The following is a 19,188-nucleotide window of genomic DNA, read 5'->3' on the forward strand; positions in this document are numbered from 1 at the left end:
CACTGGAGTGAGAGACCAAGTCGGTGAGCAGTGAACTTTGAGCTGACTCAGCCTAGTCGGAGTGCAAGACACATTCGCTGAGTTCAGGTTGTTTAGCATTGCAAAAAGATGTGTTGAGTGGAATTAGCACACACTGAGTATCCTTTTGCAACTCTAAATCTCTAAATGAGGTTTTATTGTTGTCCAAACAACAGCTGCAGGAAACATTTAAAAAAAGGAAAAGCAATAAACTATGACTTGTGAGTAATTATATATAGAGAATCAAAAATAATTTCACACAAGTAGGATTCTTAAGACTTAGTCATCTCAACTGCTCCTTCACTCACTGGATTAAGACAGACAATATCTTTCAGTCCTGTAAAAAAACTCAATTAAAAACCATTAAAGGTAGGGAGGGTGTGGAAATAGCTCCGCTGACTTCAGATCCAAACATCCAACAAAAAACATTATGCCCTGTAGCGCAACATTTTTTGTGGGTGTGTAAAAGTCTAGTCTAGTAAAGGTTAATGTAATCCATCAAATAACCCAGAACATTAATCTGAATATTCCCAACACCAGCTCCCCGTACAGCACTGGAATGCAGCCCCACCAATTTTCAGACGGGATTTAACATTCTTAACCAATTTGTGAGTCACTGGAATCACCATTAAAACAAGAATAAAGCTGACTCTAGCAACCGGCTGCTAAAGGGCCAATGGAGCTCCTCCAATGAAAGGGCAACAACATGCCAAAGCTCTGCAACTGTGACCTGCCGGTTCAGATTGACTGAAACACCCAGATCATAAATACCCCATTCCACAATGCCTTAACATTTCATATTAACCTAGCTAAAACATTATGGATTAATTTTGTGGAAAACTTCTGCCATGGGCAAAATGCCCAAACATTCCCATCTACCTGGGATGAGAATAATGTTGAAACGAATTACCTATTCTCTGACCACAGGTACAAATGTACATTACAGTATGTTAGATACTAACTTAGAATGCAGGATTTCATTAACATACAAATTACATTTAAGAACTGTACAAATCTCAAGTCAATGCTCCTTACTGAAGCAAAACATCAGTGTATTAAAGAAACCTATTCCATTCCATCCATCTGTGTACATAATATTGCAACAGATAATATCTATCACCAATGTAGAGAATCTACAGGGCAAGTTTAAAAAGAAATGTGACTTCTGCTTCTAATTTTCACTTAGTGATATGTGTCATGTATCTCGGTCACAGAAGGTTCACAGAGGAACCTGTTTTATCAAGAGCGTCTTAGGAGCAGAAAATGACTGTTGCAAAATCAGCATGCCACCTTGTTACAATACTTCTGATGCAATTGCAAAACTGGATCAATACCTGCTATATATGCTGAGCAGTACTTCAGTTAGAGAAACAAACAGGAGCCCTCCCAATGCAACTTTTTTGTGCACCCACACTCATTATTGGTTACTTCAGTGAAACTCTTCACTTCGCAGCAACAGCACTGAACAGATTAGATGAGGTAGTCTACAAATGGTGTGTTGTATGAGGACTGTTTGGACTATTGAAAGTGTATGGGTCAGTCAAATTTAGACCAACAAGTTCACGACTTGTAAGATTCAAATACATCATCATCTTACTAAAGCTAAGAGGAGGAGTGGGGGTCGGGAGGGGCAAGATGCACCATTTTCCCTCAAAGTTTGCAGCGGTGAAAGAAGGTGGCTCACCATGACCTTCTCAAGGGCAATTAGGGATGGGCAATAAATGCTGGCCTTGCCAGCGATGCCCACATCCTGTGAATGAATAAAAAAAAAATCTAACTTGCTGCAAAGAGCAATAGTTCATCCTGTGCTTAGTCTGAACAAAAGAAAATATCGCCACAAAAGTATGGCACAAAATTAAGATCCTTAAAAGACTGAAGAGATTTATACGATATAGTGAATTGACTGCAGTTGCTATAATGAATGTCCAATTGATATTTGTGGGTATTACAGCATTGGTGTGGTCGTATTCCTTTTAAAAAAACATAGTTCTGGCATAAAAAACTACGCTTCATTTTAATTCATGTAGAAGTAATACTTCTCTAGTCTTGTTCCAGAGCAAATCTAGCCCAACTTCACTTTGTACAGCTCTCGGTGCTTCCAGCAGTGGTTTGTGACCTGCACGCTCCACTCCAGAAGGTACTCTACAGTTATCAAGTCACAATCAGTACACTGCACAGAATGATGTTGACTGTCAGGTACAGCAGCTGTCATCACCAAACCTTGCACGCTATAATAAACCTCCTCTCCGGCACAGAGGAGACGCGAAGTGGGTTTGTTTCAGAATAACAATATTTGCACTTTAAAACCTACGCACAAACCAAAAACAAATATTGCATAAATAAGACGAATGGCAGTGAACTGGACGGACTAGATGTTAACAATTTGAAAGATCAGGCAGCGGAACAGGAATGCCTGTAGTGTCTGCCTATGCAGCATCATGTACCTTGATGATTTGAAGGTACACGATGCTGCATCACCCATTATACTTACACTAATCATTGTGGCTCTGATAGGATGGATCAATGTTTGACGTTTTGAAGATCATAGATTTGTATTGGAAAATAAAGCAATTTTGAAAGCTTAGAAATACAACTTCCAGATAAAAGTAGCTTCTTGAAAGGAGATTGTACGGAAGCAATAGCGAGGGTGGATTGAAATGTCCTGGTCGTCAAAAAAAATAATTGTGGTTGTTGCAGCAACTTTGAACTGGTCTTTCCTCGGTATTTGTGAAGGGAAGCTGTATGCTTTAATGGGTCAGCAGTGATATTATTACAAATTATGCTTGGATTATAGAATTCCATCCAACTTCAGAAAGTTAAACTAAAATTAACTCAACATAAATGGCCCAACATACAAGAAACGATTTAAAGACCTTCTCTGGGTAGAAGTCCAATTCTTTTTGTTGTTGTCTATTTCTCTTTGTTTTCCCCCAAGGGAATTCCTAACTGCTATGGTTCACTGTGACAAAAAAAATCACTTTTAAAATAGATTTATTTGTAAAACCTGAAGCATTATCAGTCTGTGCAGAGGAATTTGATATTAAACGCTGGATGCACATTCTTTCTGCGGCTCACCACTGCCGGGCACAAACATGTTCTTGGAATCGGGGTCCAGCATCTTGGTTGCAATTTCTCCCGCTTCTTTTTTCTGCTTTTCCTGTTTCTTGAGTTTCTTGTACTGGATCCATGGGATAGTGCAAAGGATTGCTCCTCCGATCATTGGCGGCACGCCAGCAAGATAGAATGCAAGATCGTACGTGCCCAGAGAGTCGCGCAGATAACCTGGGAAAGGAAGAGAACGGAATGAGTCACTGCATTTACAAGATGGCAGGATAATTACAGGTGAGGGAGGCCATTCTACCCATCTTAATTCATCCATCCAGGAAGATCCTAAAGCCTGCCAACTTCAGCCTCCAATTGTCACTGGACAGTAGCGGATCAGTTGCCCATTTTGCACACCGCCCAATTTGCAATTTCAACGGAAAGGACAATCAGGCAGGGTGGCGGAGTGATTATTCACAACAACTTTGTTGTGTCCTTCTGCGCATGCTTGCCTTGGATTCCACCCCCTTTTTGTGCATGCGCGCTCGATCCGGTTGCGCATGTGCAGTACGATATACGAGGAAGCCAGAAGTGCAGCTGAACCACGATTCGCATGGGGCTCATTGTCACTGGAGCTGCTTCTAGGGCTTTTGGGTTATCTCGAGGACTTCGAACTCGACATTTTCGCGGCCTTCTGAAAGTGAGAAAAAAAATCAGAGGTGAGAGAGAGAGAGAGAGAGACTGGGGGGAAAACGAGAGACAGACAGGGGGAAGAGAGAAAGAGAGAGACGGGGAGAGAGAGAGAGAGAGAGAGACAGGGGGAGAGAGAGAGAGAGAGAGAGACAGGGGGAGAGGGGGGAGAGAGAGAGAGAGAGAGAGAGAGAGAGAGAGAGAGAGAGAGAGAGAGAGAGAGAGAGAGAGAGAGAGAGAGAGAGAGGGGGGGGAGAGAGACAGGGGGGGGGAGAGAGACAGGGGGGGGGGAAGAGAGAGACGGGGGGGGGGGGGAGAGAGAGACGGGGGGTGGGGGGGAGAGAGAGACGGGGGGTGGGGGAGAGAGAGACGGGGGGGGGGAAGAGAGACGGGGTGGGGGAAGAGAGACGGGGGGGGGGGGAAGAGAGACGGGGGGGGGGGAAGAGAGACGGGGGGGGGGAAGAGAGACGGGGGGGGGGGAAGAGAGACGGGGGGGGGGAAGAGAGACGGGGGGGGGGAAGAGAGACGGGGGGGGGGAAGAGAGACGGGGGGGGGGAAGAGAGACGGGGGGGGGGAAGAGAGACGGGGGGGGGGGGAAGAGAGACGGGGGGGGGGGAAGAGAGACGGGGGGGGGAAAGAGAGACGGGGGGGGGGAAAGAGAGACAGGGGGGGGGAAGAGAGACGGGGGGGGGAAGAGAGACGGGGGGGGGGGAAGAGAGACGGGGGGGGGGAAGAGAGACGGGGGGGGGGGAAGAGAGACGGGGGGGGGGAAAGAGAGACGGGGGGGGGGGGGAAGAGAGACGGGGGGGGGGAAGAGAGACGGGGGGGGGGGAAGAGAGACGGGGGGGGGGGAAGAGAGACGGGGGGGGGGGGAAGAGAGACGGGGGGGGGGGGGGGGGAAGAGAGACGGGGGGGGGGGGGGGAAGAGAGACGGGGGGGGGGGGGAAGAGAGACGGGGGGGGGGAAGAGAGACGGGGGGGGGGAAGAGAGAGACAGGGGGGGGAAGAGAGAGACAGGGGGGGGAAGAGAGAGAACAGGGGGGGGAAGAGAGAGACAGGGGGGGGGGAAGAGAGAGACAGGGGGGGGGAAGAGAGAGACAGGGGGGGGGAAGAGAGACAGGGGGGGGGAAGAGAGACAGGGGGGGAGAAGAGAGAGACAGGGGGGGGGAAGAGAGAGACGGGGGGGGAAGAGAGAGACGGGGGGGGGAAGAGAGAGACAGGGGGGGAAGAGAGAGACAGGGGGGGAAGAGAGAGACAGGGGGGGGGGGAAGAGAAGACAGGGGGGGGGAAGAGAGAGACGGGGGGGGGGAAGAGAGAGACAGGGGGGGGAAGAGAGAGACAGGGGGGGGAAGAGAGAGACAGGGGGGGAAGAGAGAGACAGGGGGGGGAAGAGAGAGACAGGGGGGGGGAAGAGAGAGACAGGGGGGGGGAAGAGAGAGACAGGGGGGGGGAAGAGAGAGACAGGGGGGGGGAAGAGAGAGACAGGGGGGGGAAGAGAGAGACAGGGGGGGGAAGAGAGAGACAGGGGGGGGAAGAGAGAGACAGGGGGGGGGGAAGAGAGAGACAGGGGAGGGGGAAGAGAGAGACGGGGAGGGGGAAGAGAGAGGCGGGGAGGGGGGAAGAGAGAGACGGGGAGGGGGGAAGAGAGAGACGGGGGGGGTGAAGAGAGAGACAGGGGGGGTGAAAGAGAGAGACAGGGGGGGTGAAGAGAGAGACAGGGGGGTGAAGAGAGAGACAGGGGGGGTGAAGAGAGAGACAGGGGGGGGAAGAGAGAGACAGGGGGGGGAAGAGAGAGACAGGGGGGGGAAGAGAGAGACAGGGGGGGGAAGAGAGAGACAGGGGGGGGAAGAGAGAGACAGGGGGGGGAAGAGAGAGACAGGGGGGGGAAGAGAGAGACAGGGGGGGGGAAGAGAGAGACAGGGGGGGGGAAGAGAGAGACAGGGGGGGGGAAGAGAGAGACAGGGGGGGGAAGAGAGAGACAGGGGGGGAAAGAGAGAGACAGGGGGGGGAAGAGAGAGACAGGGGGGGGAAGAGAGAGACAGGGGGGGGAAGAGAGAGACAGGGGGGGGAAGAGAGAGACAGGGGGGGGGAAGAGAGAGACAGGGGGGGGAAGAGAGAGACAGGGGGGGGAAGAGAGAGACAGGGGGGGGAAGAGAGAGACAGGGGGGGGAAGAGAGAGACAGGGGGGGAGAGAGAGACAGGGGGGAAAGAGAGAGACGGGGGGGGAAGAGAGAGACAGGGGGGGGAAGAGAGAGACAGGGGGGGGAAAGAGAGAGACGGGGGGGGGAAAGAGAGAGACGGGGGGGGGAAAGAGAGAGACGGGGGGGGGAAAGAGAGAGACGGGGGGGGGGGAAGAGAGAGACAGGGGGGGGGAAGAGAGAGACGGGGGGGGAAGAGAGAGACAGGGGGGGAAGAGAGAGACAGGGGGGGGAAAGAGAGAGAGACGGGGGGGGAGAGAGAGAGAGAGACGGGGGGGGAGAGAGAGAGAGAGAGACGGGGGGGGAGAGAGAGAGAGAGACGGGGGGGGGAAGAGAGGGGGGGGGGGAAAAGAGAGACGGGGGGGGGGGAAAGAGAGAGACGGGAGAGAGAGAGAGAGAGAGAGAGAGAGAGAGAGAGACGGGGGGGGGGGGAAGAGAGAGAGAGAGAGAGAGAGAGAGAGAGATGGGGGGGGGAAGGGAGAGAGAGAGAGAGAGAGAGAGAGAGAGAGAGAGAGAGAGAGAGAGAGAGATGGGGGGGAGAGAGAGAGAGAGACGGGGGGGGGGAAGAGAGAGACGGGAGGGAGAGAGAGAGAGAGACGGGGGGGGGGGGGAAGAGAGAGAGAGAGAGAGAGAGAGAGAGAGATGGGGGGGGGAAGGGAGAGAGAGAGAGAGAGATGGGGGGAAGGGAGAGAGAGAGAGAGAGAGAGAGAGAGAGAGAGAGAGAGAGAGAGAGAGAGAGAGATGGGGGGGAAGGGAGAGAGAGAGAGAGAGAGAGAGAGAGAGAGAGAGAGAGAGAGAGATGGGGGGGAAGGGAGAGAGAGAGAGAGAGAGAGAGAGAGATGGGGGGGGGGGGAAGGGAGAGAGAGAGAGAGAGAGAGAGAGGAGAGAGAGAGAGAGAGAGAGAGAGAGAGAGAGATGGGGGGGAAGGGAGAGAGAGAGAGAGAGAGAGAGAGAGAGAGAGAGAGAGAGAGAGACAGACAGACAGACAGACAGACGGGGGGAGAGAGAGAGAGACAGGGGGGAAGAGAGAGAGATTGGGGGGGGTGGAAAGAGAGAGGGGGATTTCAGGGAAGACAGATCACATTCTTCCACTCCCACCCCTTTTATACTCTCACCATGTTCTCCCTCTCCTCCCGCTAGACCTGGTTGATTTCTCAAAGCTCAGTGCGTGTGTGACAAGTGACATCATTGGAGGGGACGAAATCCGGAAGTCATGTTACTGTCATTATTCATTTCATACCCAATAAACCTGTTAACAATCCGCGAATCACACAGTGCTCCATCTATGGCGGGGGGGGGGGGGGGGGGCGGGTAAGGTCTGGAACTTGTTGGGGGAGAGAAGATTATGAATTTGTGAGGGAAGAACTTGGGTAGGGGGAGGAAGTCAGGAACATGGAGAGTGGGGGAAGGTCAGGCACTTGGGCGGGGGGAGAATGTCAGAAACTCTGGGCAGATAGAAGGCCTGAAACTTGGCGGGGGTGGAGGCGGTGGAAAAGGTGGTCAGAAACTAGGGTTTTCCGGGATGGGGTGGGGGGGTGGTAGAGGCTAGGCACTTGGGCGGTGGGTGCAGGAACTTGTTTGGGGGCTGGGAAAAGGTCTTAACATGCGAGGGTGAGCCCCATCTGTTTCAAGTGAGCTCTCTTCTATCTGGAGTCAGCAGTCAGAATGGCTTGAATTACACTTTGCAAAGTCACTGATTACATAGGTAGGGCGGTTCTAATTACACATTAGAAACTGCTGGGTTTATCTTATCCTCCAAGGGGACCAATCACGTCATATGATCAAGGGGATCCAATCAGAGCATTTTGCGGTTGCAAATAAGCACGTTTATTAAATGGTTGGTCGATCTGCCAGTGCCCACTTTACTCCAGATAGTAAAAGTGAAACTTCACCCCACTGGAACTAAAAGTAAAAGAGGGACAGACCTTATTCATTTCCACAGACGTATTGGAGGGCCTGTCCCAGTTAACAAGTAACCAGTTTCTCTCGACCCTATTTTTCTCTATTTTCAAGAATCCAGAGAATGCCCTCCATACTAAAGTAGTATGGCATTTGTCTGGTCTTAATAGCACTAGGTCATGTCTGATATAAATAGCCCATACAGTATTACCATCTATTATAACACTTCCTGCCTTTCTCACATTGCTCAGGATTAGTATAGTAGTACCTCCCAAGGCATTTAAAAGAGGTAGAATCAAAAACAAATGGAGCTGCACCAAAGGAGATATTAGGAGGGAGCAGCCAAAAGCCTGTTTAAAAATGTATGCTTTAAGGAGCATCTTAAAGAAAGAGAGGGAAGTGGCAAGGTGGAAGGGATTTGTGATTGAAGTTTGGAAGCCTGGGCCTAGTTCCTGGGGGTGAGTGGGTGGAGGTTGTAGGAGCTTGCAGAGATAGGGATGGGGTAAGACCATGAACCAATATATGTTAAGCAAGTGGACAAACATCACCAATCAAATACCACTTTAATGACTTTTCACCGCCTGCTGCGTACATTCAGAAGGTCATTTTGCTTCGAGTGCTTTTCATTGTTACCCTTTTATAGGGACACAGTGTGAAACAAAAGATGAAAAGGACATACATTGAAGACATTTTTTTTATGTCCTAAAATCACAAAGGTCGGAAATTTCCTCAGAACTGCTCGCGCTCTGCTGCCGTAACTTTGCCAGAATGCCGGGATTCCGGCTTTCTACCACAATCCTGGTTAAGTTATGGCGGTGGAGCAGGAGCAGCTCCAAGGAAACTCCCGGGCTAATGTAAGGCATGGTATCTAAATTTCTGATGTCTACATCCGAAGAGTCATAAGCTGTCTTTTCTCATGGTAGAGGCTGACAAATTGTTATTGCCAGCATTTTCTGATTTTATTTCAGATTTTCAGCATTTCCAGGTTTTTTTTTAAAACATATATATCTTTCTTTGATTGTTGTGAAGAACTGTTTTGCTGAATAATATGCACCTGATTAAAAAAATAAAGCAACTGAAATCAAAACAAAGATCACCATTCCAGAGGGGAATTTATGCTGGAGATAAAATTGAGTTTATGGAGTACAGTTCTCTGGTGATCTTTACAGGAATAGCATTTAGTCTGTGTCATGGAAGAACAACCATGCCTTTCTGTCGTGCAGCAAGCAGGCACTTTATATTGGTTCCACATCCTGGAACTATCACCGCCACAATCTATAGAGACGGGGCATGTGTGCTGATTGACTGACGGCACTCACTGGAACTTTCACTTTAAATCAGAGGAGTGGTTTACGTGGGGCTGTTTCATTTGATACACAAGTGCTGTATAATTCGTGGTTTCAAAAAATGGCAGAGCTCTTTGTCATTCTCCCAAACAGAAACTTAAGTTTTGTTTTACCTCAACATTAAAGCTCCCATTTACCATGGCCAGTGTAATCTGTAAAGATCGTGCAGGAGCTGACACGTAACACAATGCCCTTCCCTGAAGTCAGTGAAACAGGTTTGTGTTATTACCACTTTGAACAGTTTCCCGAACTCTTTCATAAAACTGTGAGAAAATTCTTCAAAAACAACCTACAGGAAGTCATGCCTATCCGACTGTCAGAAATGACAAGAGTTGTTTACAGTACTCTCCCCATAACAGCAATATTAAAATCATCTTGCGTTAAACTTCAAGAGGCAGTGAAATGATTGAAGCAGGAATGGTGAAAATACTGCAATACCGACATTCCCTCTCAGGGCTCCCAGACCCTGTGACCAGCCCCCCCCCCCGACCCTTAAAATATTGCTGGACCCCGAGACTCCATTCTGTACTGCCAAACCACCAGCCCCTTCCTGGTCGGTGTTCCCTCACCCCAGGGTCACCTCCAATGCTTGAGAAGTCAAAGACTTTCAAAAGGCCTTTGACAAGGTCCCACATAAGAGGTTGGTGTGCAAAATCAAAGCACATGGTATTGGGGGTAATGTACTGACGTGGATAGAGAACTGGTTGGCTGACAGGAAGCAGAGAGTCGGGATAAACGGGTTATTTTCGGAATGGGAGGCAGTGACTAGTGGAGTGCCGCAGGGCTCAGTGCTGGGTCCCCAGCTCTTTACATTATACGTTAATGATTTGGGTGAAGGAACTGAGTGTAATATCTCCAAGTTTGCAGATGACACTGAACTGGGTGGTGGTGTGAGCTGTGAGGAGGATGCTAAGAGGCTGCAGGGTGATTTGGACAGGTTAGGTGAGAGGGAAAATTATGCATGGCAGATGCAGTATAATGTGGATAAATGTGAGGTTATCCACTTTGGTGTCAAAAACACGAAGGCAGAATATTATCTGAATATTGGTGGCAGATTAGGAAAAGGGGAGGTGCAACGAGACCTGGGTGTCGTGGTATATCAGTCACTGAAAGTTGGCATGCAGGTACAGTAGGCGGTGAAGAAGGAAAATTACATGTTGGCCTTCATAGCTAGGGGATTTGAGTATAGGAGCAGGGAGGTCTTACTGCAGTTGTACAGGGCCTTGGTGAGGCCTCACCTGGAATATTGTGTTCAGTTTTGGTCTCCTAATCTGAGGAAGGACATTCTTGCTATTGAGGGAGTGCAGCGAAGGTTCAACAGACTGATTCCAGGGATTGCTGGACTGACCTATGAGGAGAGACTGGATCAACTGGGCCTTTATTCACTGGAGTTTAGAAGGATGAGAGGGGATCTCATAGAAATGTATAAGATTCTGACGGGATGGGACAGGTTAGATGCGGGAAGAATGTTCCCGAGGTTGGGGAAGTCCAGAACCTGGGGACACAGTCTTAGGATAAGGGGTAGGCCATTTAGGACTGAGATGAGGAGAAACTTCTTCACTCAGAGAGTTGTTAACCTGTGGAATTCCCTGCCGCAGAGAGTCGTTGATACCAGTTCATTGGATATATTCAAGAGGGAGTTAGATATGGCCCTTACGGTTAAAGGGATCAAGGGCTATGGAGAGAAAGCGGGAAAGGGGTACTGAGGTGAATGATCAGCCATGATCATATTGAATGGTGGTGCAGGCTCGAAGGGCCGAATGGCCTTGTCCTGCACCTATTTTCTATGTTTCTATGACTCATTGTGAGCAACACGATGGGAAATCTGCCAGATAAAACTAAGGCACGAATGAGGCTGGAGCTAGTATATGACGTACACAAGTGGTTCTCCTATGTTTAACCATATGGGGCGATTTGAACCCTGCCCACGGGACTCACCCACCGGCATCACAGGTTCCAATTTTAACCTGCTCTCCTGAGCAGGTGGGAAGAACACACGCCAAAAAGCATAGAAATTTACAGCACGGAAGGAGGCCATTTCGGCCCATCGTGTCCGCACCGGCCGACCAAGAGCTATCTAGCCTAATCCCACTTTCCAGTTCTTGGTCCGTAGCCCTGTAGGTTTCGGCACTTCAAGTGCACATCCAAGCACTTTTTAAACTGTGGTGAGGGTTTCTGCCTCTACCACCCTTTCAGGCAGTGAGTTCCAGACCCCCACCATCCTCTGGGCGAAAACATTTCCGGCGAGTTCCTTCTTTAAATACGCTGACGTCATTGGGGCCCGACTGCTATTTTAACTGTGTGCCTCAGCAGGGAAGTGTGTACGGACCCAGGAAGGCATCGCAAAAGCTGGTTTTCGACGTGCAATGTGCATGCACCAAAAATCCACTTTTGCGATCGGTCAAGTTCTGGCAAAGCAGATTCTCTGCATCCAGGACATTCGCATGGGCGAGATTGCATTATTTGCCCATCTCGTGCCCTGCGATGTCCTTAAAACTCTTGCGCCTGGTAAAAGCAGGTGCATAGCCTATTTTTACCAGCGTAAGAGTTTTAAAACATATTAAAAAAAAAGATAAAAATAAAATTTTAAAACACATTGTTAAAAACCCTGCCCACTAAGGTAAGTTTATTTTAAACCCTAATTACAAAAATTTTTTTAAATTGGGAAAATATTTTTTCTCAGTTATTAACTTATATTTCAATTAATTTTAATTATGTGAGATTTGTTTTTTTATTTTTTATGTTGTGTTTAGTATGTTTGTTTTTTCCCCTCATTAATAGCAATGAGAACTCGTAGATATGGAGTTCTCATTGCTATTAATGAGAATACTGTACCCGATTGGCTGAGCAGTCACATGTGACTACACCATCTGCATTCCAACCTGGAGAATGGGAGCGCGCTCCGCAGCGCAGGAAGAGCAGGCCCTCCCATCCGCAACCGCAGGCGGCTCCGGGACCAGCAGGTCATTTTGTAAAAATTCTCTGGTTGGAGGCATTCATCCGAAAGAAGTCTCCGACCCGAATTTCAGGCCCATTGTGTCTTTCGCGCCAGGCCAGTCAAGTAGGACGAGGAACAGAGGTTAGAAGAGGCCCAAAACAGGATCTTCATTGTGGGGCCTTACGATCAGGAGGGCTGCTCTCGACCCCACGAGGGAAATTCAGGGCTGCCCTGCTCGGACTTCTCCACCCCACCCCCCTTCCTCCCCTGATTGTGAGGCCTTCCAGAGCCCCCCACCCCCCCTTTCCCTCACATATATCATGACTTACCCGAGTGCTAGTGACCACCGGTTTTGGACAGGATACTGACTGAGGCTATGCAGATGTGACCCGAGAGTTAAAGTCCTTGGGTTTCCCGCTGCCAAGGGCGGGGCGGTTTGCCCCCCACCGCTACATCCCCTGGCCCGACCGACTCTGCCCCGTGTTAATATTTTCAACTAGATTGGCATGGCAATGTTTGTAATATCTTTATTAGCTGGAGGAAGATGCAGGTGATTGAAAAGAAAGTATGTTCACAGTAAGCCAAGTGCACGAGTGGAAGTAGTGTAGATTTCATACAACAGATATTGAAACAGTCACTTCAAAAATGTTGGGCCTAATTTATGCCTTTAACACTTTCCGTTTGAGAACGTTAACCACTGAGGATTACTGACTGCATCTGGCCACACACAATAAACTGCTGCAATGCTTCAGAGAAACTCTTCTTCCAGGCAGGAAGAAACCAATGTCATGCATGGTATCAGAGTTGCTCGAAACCTCCTTTACTTAACTGGTATTGATCTTGTTACATGTATCTTTTTGTAGACAAGAGTTCTCGACTCAAGACTCTATTTACTGTTGATTATGTGCTGCTGGCTGTGATTTATAGTCCCACGCCAGATAACCTACCTGCCTGCTCTTCCCACTCACAGTGCTGTGCAATCACGTTACGGTTCAGTGCATCCTCTGAAGCAGTGCTCACCATGAAGCAATGATACAATCTGCAGATTCAATTAAGCCAGCAAACAGACAAATGCAAGCAAGCCAGGCCTCACAGTAGCAGCAGTCCCATTACCATCTCCTTTTGCCTTGCACCATCATCCCTTTTGTTTCTTAACCTCTTCTGCCTTCCATCCTATCGCAGACTTTCCCTTTTGTTCTTTCCTCCCCTCCCCCTACACTTGCTTAAAAACCTGTTACATCTCTAACTTTTCCCAGTTCTGATGAAGGGTCATCGACCTGAAACATTAACTCGGTTTCTCGCTCCACAAATCCTGCCTGATCTGCTGAGTATTTCCAACATTTTCTGTTTTTAGATTGGTAGCAGCCTCGATTTTAACCTAGGGCCAAGAGTGGAGCGCGGGGCTGGCCAGCGAGCCTGCTGCTTGCCCCCATTGGTGGCATGAGGCCAGGGTATTTTAACTCCCCACCTCCATCCCCCCCACCACCAACCAACCAACCCCATCCCGAGCCTCATCACAACATCCTTGGACTGACTCTCGCCCGAGCCCAGCCAGGAAGACGTGGGGCTGTTGCTGTTGCCAGGCTCACGAGGAAAAGCCCCCACTCTCCCAGTCAGGTAAGTACGTGGTGAGGAAAGGGGGGTGGGGGGTGGGGGGGGAGGTGTGATCTGACAGGGATTGCAATCAGGGGAGGGAGGTGAATTCCAGACCAGGAAAGGGACAAGGATTCCCTGTGGAGGCTCAGAGAAGCACTCGTGTGTTAAAATCTAGTCATCAGATGCCGACTTTTGAATATTTATGAGGATCGCGCCTCTTTGCGATGAGAGCCTCACACGCCAACCGAGATGCACGAGTTAAGATTGCATCCGCGCGAGTGCGTGCAAAGCCAGGGGCGGGGGCAGGATTCCACTCGCCCCTCTCTCATTAGGCACGAGGAGGGTTTACAATCGACTCTCGGCTTCTGGTTTGGCCCCGACTTCCCTGGGTTAGTGGTTGAGGTCGGTGACAGTGGTGTGGGTGAGTTACCAGAGTTCCTTAAACGATAAGCAATTAAGGGATTATGGGGAGCGGGCGGGGAAGTGGACCCGAGTCCATGATCAGATCAGGCATGATCTTATTGAATGGCGGAGCAGGCTCGATGGGCCGTATGGCCTACTCTTGTTCCTATTTCTTATGTTTTTATGTAAGTATTGTGACAGTTTCTATGCTGATGTCATAGGATGTCCAGGCGCAATCACCGAGTGCCCTAGGGTTGCTAGCACACTTGTGAGATGTGAAAAGAAGCATTCTGAGCGACTGTTAAGCGGGAAAGAGACATGGGTATTGTTAAAGGACAAATGGTGCAGCGTAACACCCTGCAATCCATCCACCCATCAGTCATCCACGCTTTTAAATATTGCTTGAATTATCCACGCTATGTCGCCATGCTATCTGCGTCCACACCTCCCTGGACAGTCCATATCACATACTCATCATCTTCTGCAGGCTGCTTCCCATCTCCCGCTGTTTACTCCATCTCTCCAGAAGTTAACAGCCACTTCTGCAATGTGCCCAGGGGTTTCCGCCAGTAATACGGCAGATCGGGAGAAATCCTGCAGCAAATTTACCCCGTAGGCCGGAATTCCCCCATAAAACGGTTGGGTTTGGATTGTGGTGGGGGAGTTAAATTGTAAAACATGAGATTCGATCCCACCTCTAACCCACTCACTTCCGGATTTGACAGAGGTGGGACGGGGGGGGCAGACAGCCAACCAGGGGGCTGTACCTTTATTTAAGCCTCATTATAAACTTCATTTTGAATTTAACTGCCTGTGGACGGGTCTCACACAATTCGTGAAACTCAGCAGTTAAACCGAGGCGTGGATTACTGCATCCAGGAATGGGTTCATAACGATATCCTGGATCCAGGGTCCCTAACTAACCCACGCCCGCGATCGGAACCCCCCTCAGGAGGCCTCCAATCACATTCCTAGGCCTCCGAACCCAACCATGAGGTCTCGCCACCCGATGATGCTGAGGTCGACCACAGTCCTCCGGTGGCCGGCCCTGATCCTCTCCCCTGGCCAAACCACCCACCCACCCTCCCCCCGCGTGATTCCCGAACCCCCCCCCCCCTCTTCAGATCCCCAACCTACGCCATGACGATCCACAACCTTCCTCCCCGTCAATCCCCGATCCGCTCCCGAGCCTCCAACCCCCTCCCGATCCCCTATCCCTGGCTGATCCTCCAACCCCCTCCCGATCCCCTATCCCTGGCTGATCCTCCAACCCCCTCCCGATCCCCTATCCCTGGCTGATCCTCCAACCCCCTCCCGATCCTCCAACCCCCTCCCGATCCCCTATCCCTGGCTGATCCTCCAACCCCCTCCCGAGCCTCCAACCCCCTCCCGATCCCCTATCCCTGGCTGATCCTCCAACCCCCTCCTGATCCTCCAACCCCCTCCCAATCCCCTATCCCTGGCTGATCCTCCAACCCCCTCCCGATCCTCCAACCCCCTCCCGATCCCCTATCCCTGGCTGATCCTCCAACCCCCTCCCGATCCTCCAACCCCCTCCCGATCCCCTATTCCTGGCTGATCCTCCAACCCCCTCCCGATCCTCCAACCCCCTCCCGATCCCCTATTCCTGGCTGATCCTCCAACCCCCTCCCGATCCTCCAACCCCCTCCCGATCCCCTATCCCTGGCTGATCCTCCAACCCCCTCCCGATCCTCCAACCCCCTCCCGATCCCCTATCTCTGGCTGATCCTCCAACCCCCTCCCAATCCTCCAACCCCCTCCCGATCCCCTATCCCTGGCTGATCCTCCAACCCCCTCCCGATCCGCTCCCGAGCCTCCAACCCCCTCCCGATCCCCTATCCCTGGCTGATCCTCCAACCCCCTCCCGATCCTCCAATCCCCTCTTCCTGGCTGATCCTCCAACCCCCTCCCGATCCTCCAACCCCCTCCCGATCCCCTATCCATGGCTGATCCTCCAACCCCCTCCCGATCCCCTATCCCTGGCTGATCCTCCAACCCCCTCCCGATCCCCTATCCCTGGCTGATCCTCCAACCCCCTCCCAATCCCCTATCCCTGGCTGATCCTCCAACCCCCTCCCGATCCCCTATCCCTGGCTGATCCTCCAACCCCCTCCCGATCCGCTCCCCAGCCTCCAACCCCCTCCCGGTCCCCAAGCCCTGGCCGATCCTCCAACCCCCTCCCGATCTCCGACCTACGCCCATCCCGCCGATCACGGACCCTCCCTCATTCCCCGACCCTGACCCCCGACCATGTTGACCCCTCTCAATCTGGCTGGCTGCGGGCGGGAATCGGAGGCCTCACATTCAAATCATGCCCTACCATTAAAAGTGACAGGGCTTGTAGGGGACCGCCTTGGAAGCCCCCAGCCCCCACTCGCCTCCCTTAAGAAAATTATGGCCATAGACTCCTAGAATAGTACAGCACAGCAGGAGGCCATTCAGCCCGTCGAGTCTACACCGGCTCTTTCTAAAAGTAATCTAGTTCTTCCCCATTACTCCTCGTTCTCCATATCCTTGCAATGTTTTTCTCCTTGAAGTACTTATCCAATTTCCTTTTGAGAGCAACTATAGGATCTGTATTCACCACTGCCTTCTCTGCTCTGGTCTATCCACGTAACTGTAATCCCTCATTCCTGGAACCATTCTAGTAACTCTCTTCTGTGCCCTCTCCAAAGCCTTCATGTCCTTCCTGAAGGCAGATTAGACACAGTACTCAAAAGCTGGGGTCGAACTAGTGTATTATATAGGTTTAGCATAACCTCCTGGCTTTTGTACACTATGGCTCTATTTATAAAGCCCAGGATCCCATATGCTTTGTTAACTGCTTTGTTAAGCTGTCCTGCCACCTTCAAACATCTGTGAACAAACACCCCCAAATCTTTCTGTTCTTCCACCCCCTTTAAAATTGTATCATTTAGCTCGTACCCTTTGTCAACAAGTCTCTGGGGTTCAAAGCAAGATTTGTATTGCACATGAGGTTGGAGAATTGTGGACATCTTTTCTGTATCCTGCACTTGGGTAACCAGCGTTGGAAATATATTACTGTTTCTTCATCGTCGCTGAGTTAAAATCCTGGAACTCCCTCCCTAACAGCACTGTGGGAGCACCTTCACCACACGGACAGCCGAGGTTCAAGGCGGTGGCTCACCACCACCTTCTCGGGGACAATGCCGAGTCCGCAGCAAAGCCTATCTCCCAAGATAAAAAGAGTATTTTTTTTTTTTTAAAAGGCAGGGAATTTCCTCGGAGCTGCTCCCGATCTGCCGCCTTTACATCACCGGAAGTGCAGAGGAAACCCCGTTCATACCAGTGAGCGGTGAGAGCGGGAGCAGCTAGAAAGAAAATTCCCAGCCTTATATCGTAAGAATATTTTTTAAAAAGATATTGATCGCAATCATGTTAAATAATCAGGGGTTTCTGAGCTGTTCCCTTCATGGGCCACATAGGTAAATATCATGGAGCCTCGAGCCACGTATAAATGTTTAAATCAAATCAATCTGGATATAACCTTAAGCTGCGGAAACCCAACAGGATTTGGCACTAATCTACAATTCAACGGCTAAAAATAGCTCTTTCCCAAATTCCAGGCTCCCAAATTGCAGAAAGAACAAATCACCAATTAAGAAATAAGAGTTCAAATATCAACGCGTTACCTTGGCCAGATGTGGCTCTCGAGCCCCAGAGTTGGACAGCCCTGGGTTACTTAGTCACCAGTCGGCTATGAAAAATCTCTTCGCTTGTAAGATAAAGCGGATCCTCGCTTCACGTGCACAAGAGTGCAAACTGCATTGCCTTCATTCTATTGAAGGCTGATCCCCACAGTGCTCTCTACTTGTCCTCATCAACCTGCATCTTCAAACTTCATTCCCGAGAGGTTCTGGCAGTTTTCCTTTGTATAGATTAATGACTATTTTGTAAATTCTAGTCTTAATCTTAATAGAAAGGCGTTAAAAAAATGTTTCCTGGTCTGTTTTTTACAACGCAAATCAAGCATTTCGGAAAACAAAATGTAGGAGGAAATGCACTGGAAGGCTTAGAAGTTGTACACCTTAAAACTGACCTGTCACTACACAATAAAAGACAAGGGGGGCGAAATTACCACCCCCCTCCCCCCTTTAAAGCCCATTACCACCTCTAAGAGTACCAGTGGGTGTAAAAGTGGCTGCAGAGCTCGCAGCGTCCCTCCCCTTCAAGGTGAAGGAGAGGGACGTTGCTATGCATCAGCGCAACGCAGCACACGTCTGATGACACCACCCGCCTTCCGCCCCACTTCTGTCCCAAACACCGCCCCAATCATTTTTTTTTAAAAGAAGAGGGAAATTTCCCTTTATTCTCCACCCTCACTTAATTCAAATTATCCGCCCTAAACGTGGTGGAGAGCACCCCAAGGCCCGTCACTCATTTACTTTTACATTTTCATCCTTTATATGTTGATACTTGACTTTCCAATATCAAAAGTCAGATGCTTTGGTTATGAAGTAGTCAAAGATTTCAGTATTAAAGGACAGTTTAGTCTCGAGTCACCCAGACAGACAATTCTACAACACTGCGCCGTACCTGCAATTGGTGGGCCGGATGTCATTGGTATGGACATCAGACCGAGAAGGAATCCTATAGCCTGGGATACATTCTCTGAACCAACAAGCTCAAAGGCAATGGGGGCCATGATTGAGATGAAGCATCCATCAAATAAACCCATGAAAAGGCAGACAGCAACGAGACCGCTAAATCCTTGGCACAGTGGAATCATCATGGACATCAGGCCGATAACGCAGAACGAGGCCACCTATAAAATGAGAAAAAAAAAATCATCCTCTTTACGTGCACGGTTTATGTTAAGAAAAGTATGAATGTTTTATCAATTTTATTCATGAACAGCTCTCAGACTATAGTATAACGGAGGTAGCATTAGAACAAGTAATAAGATGAGCCAATTATATTATACTTTGGGCATCGATCTGGCTTGGTATTTTGCACTACACCGCGCCAATGTGCATTGTGGGAGCTCTGCTTCGGCGCAGTCTGGAGATATCGAAAGG

General features: G+C 49.9%; 1 protein-coding gene across 1 annotated transcript in view; it reads right to left on the reverse strand.

The window, feature by feature from the left end:
* Nucleotides 1–958: 958 nt before the first annotated feature.
* Nucleotides 959–19,188, reverse strand: part of slc16a10 (solute carrier family 16 member 10) — a 129,790-nt gene continuing 111,560 nt past the window's right edge. The window contains exons 5-6 of the mRNA XM_070885794.1: nucleotides 18,707–18,935; nucleotides 959–3,300 (exon numbers count right to left, since the gene is read on the reverse strand). Coding sequence (XP_070741895.1) covers nucleotides 3,059–3,300; nucleotides 18,707–18,935 — 471 coding nt within the window. The 3' untranslated portion in view covers nucleotides 959–3,058. The remainder of the gene's footprint in view (nucleotides 3,301–18,706; nucleotides 18,936–19,188) is intronic.

Source organism: Pristiophorus japonicus, chromosome 7, assembly GCF_044704955.1.
Source record: "Pristiophorus japonicus isolate sPriJap1 chromosome 7, sPriJap1.hap1, whole genome shotgun sequence".
Lineage (NCBI taxonomy): Eukaryota > Metazoa > Chordata > Chondrichthyes > Pristiophoridae > Pristiophorus > Pristiophorus japonicus.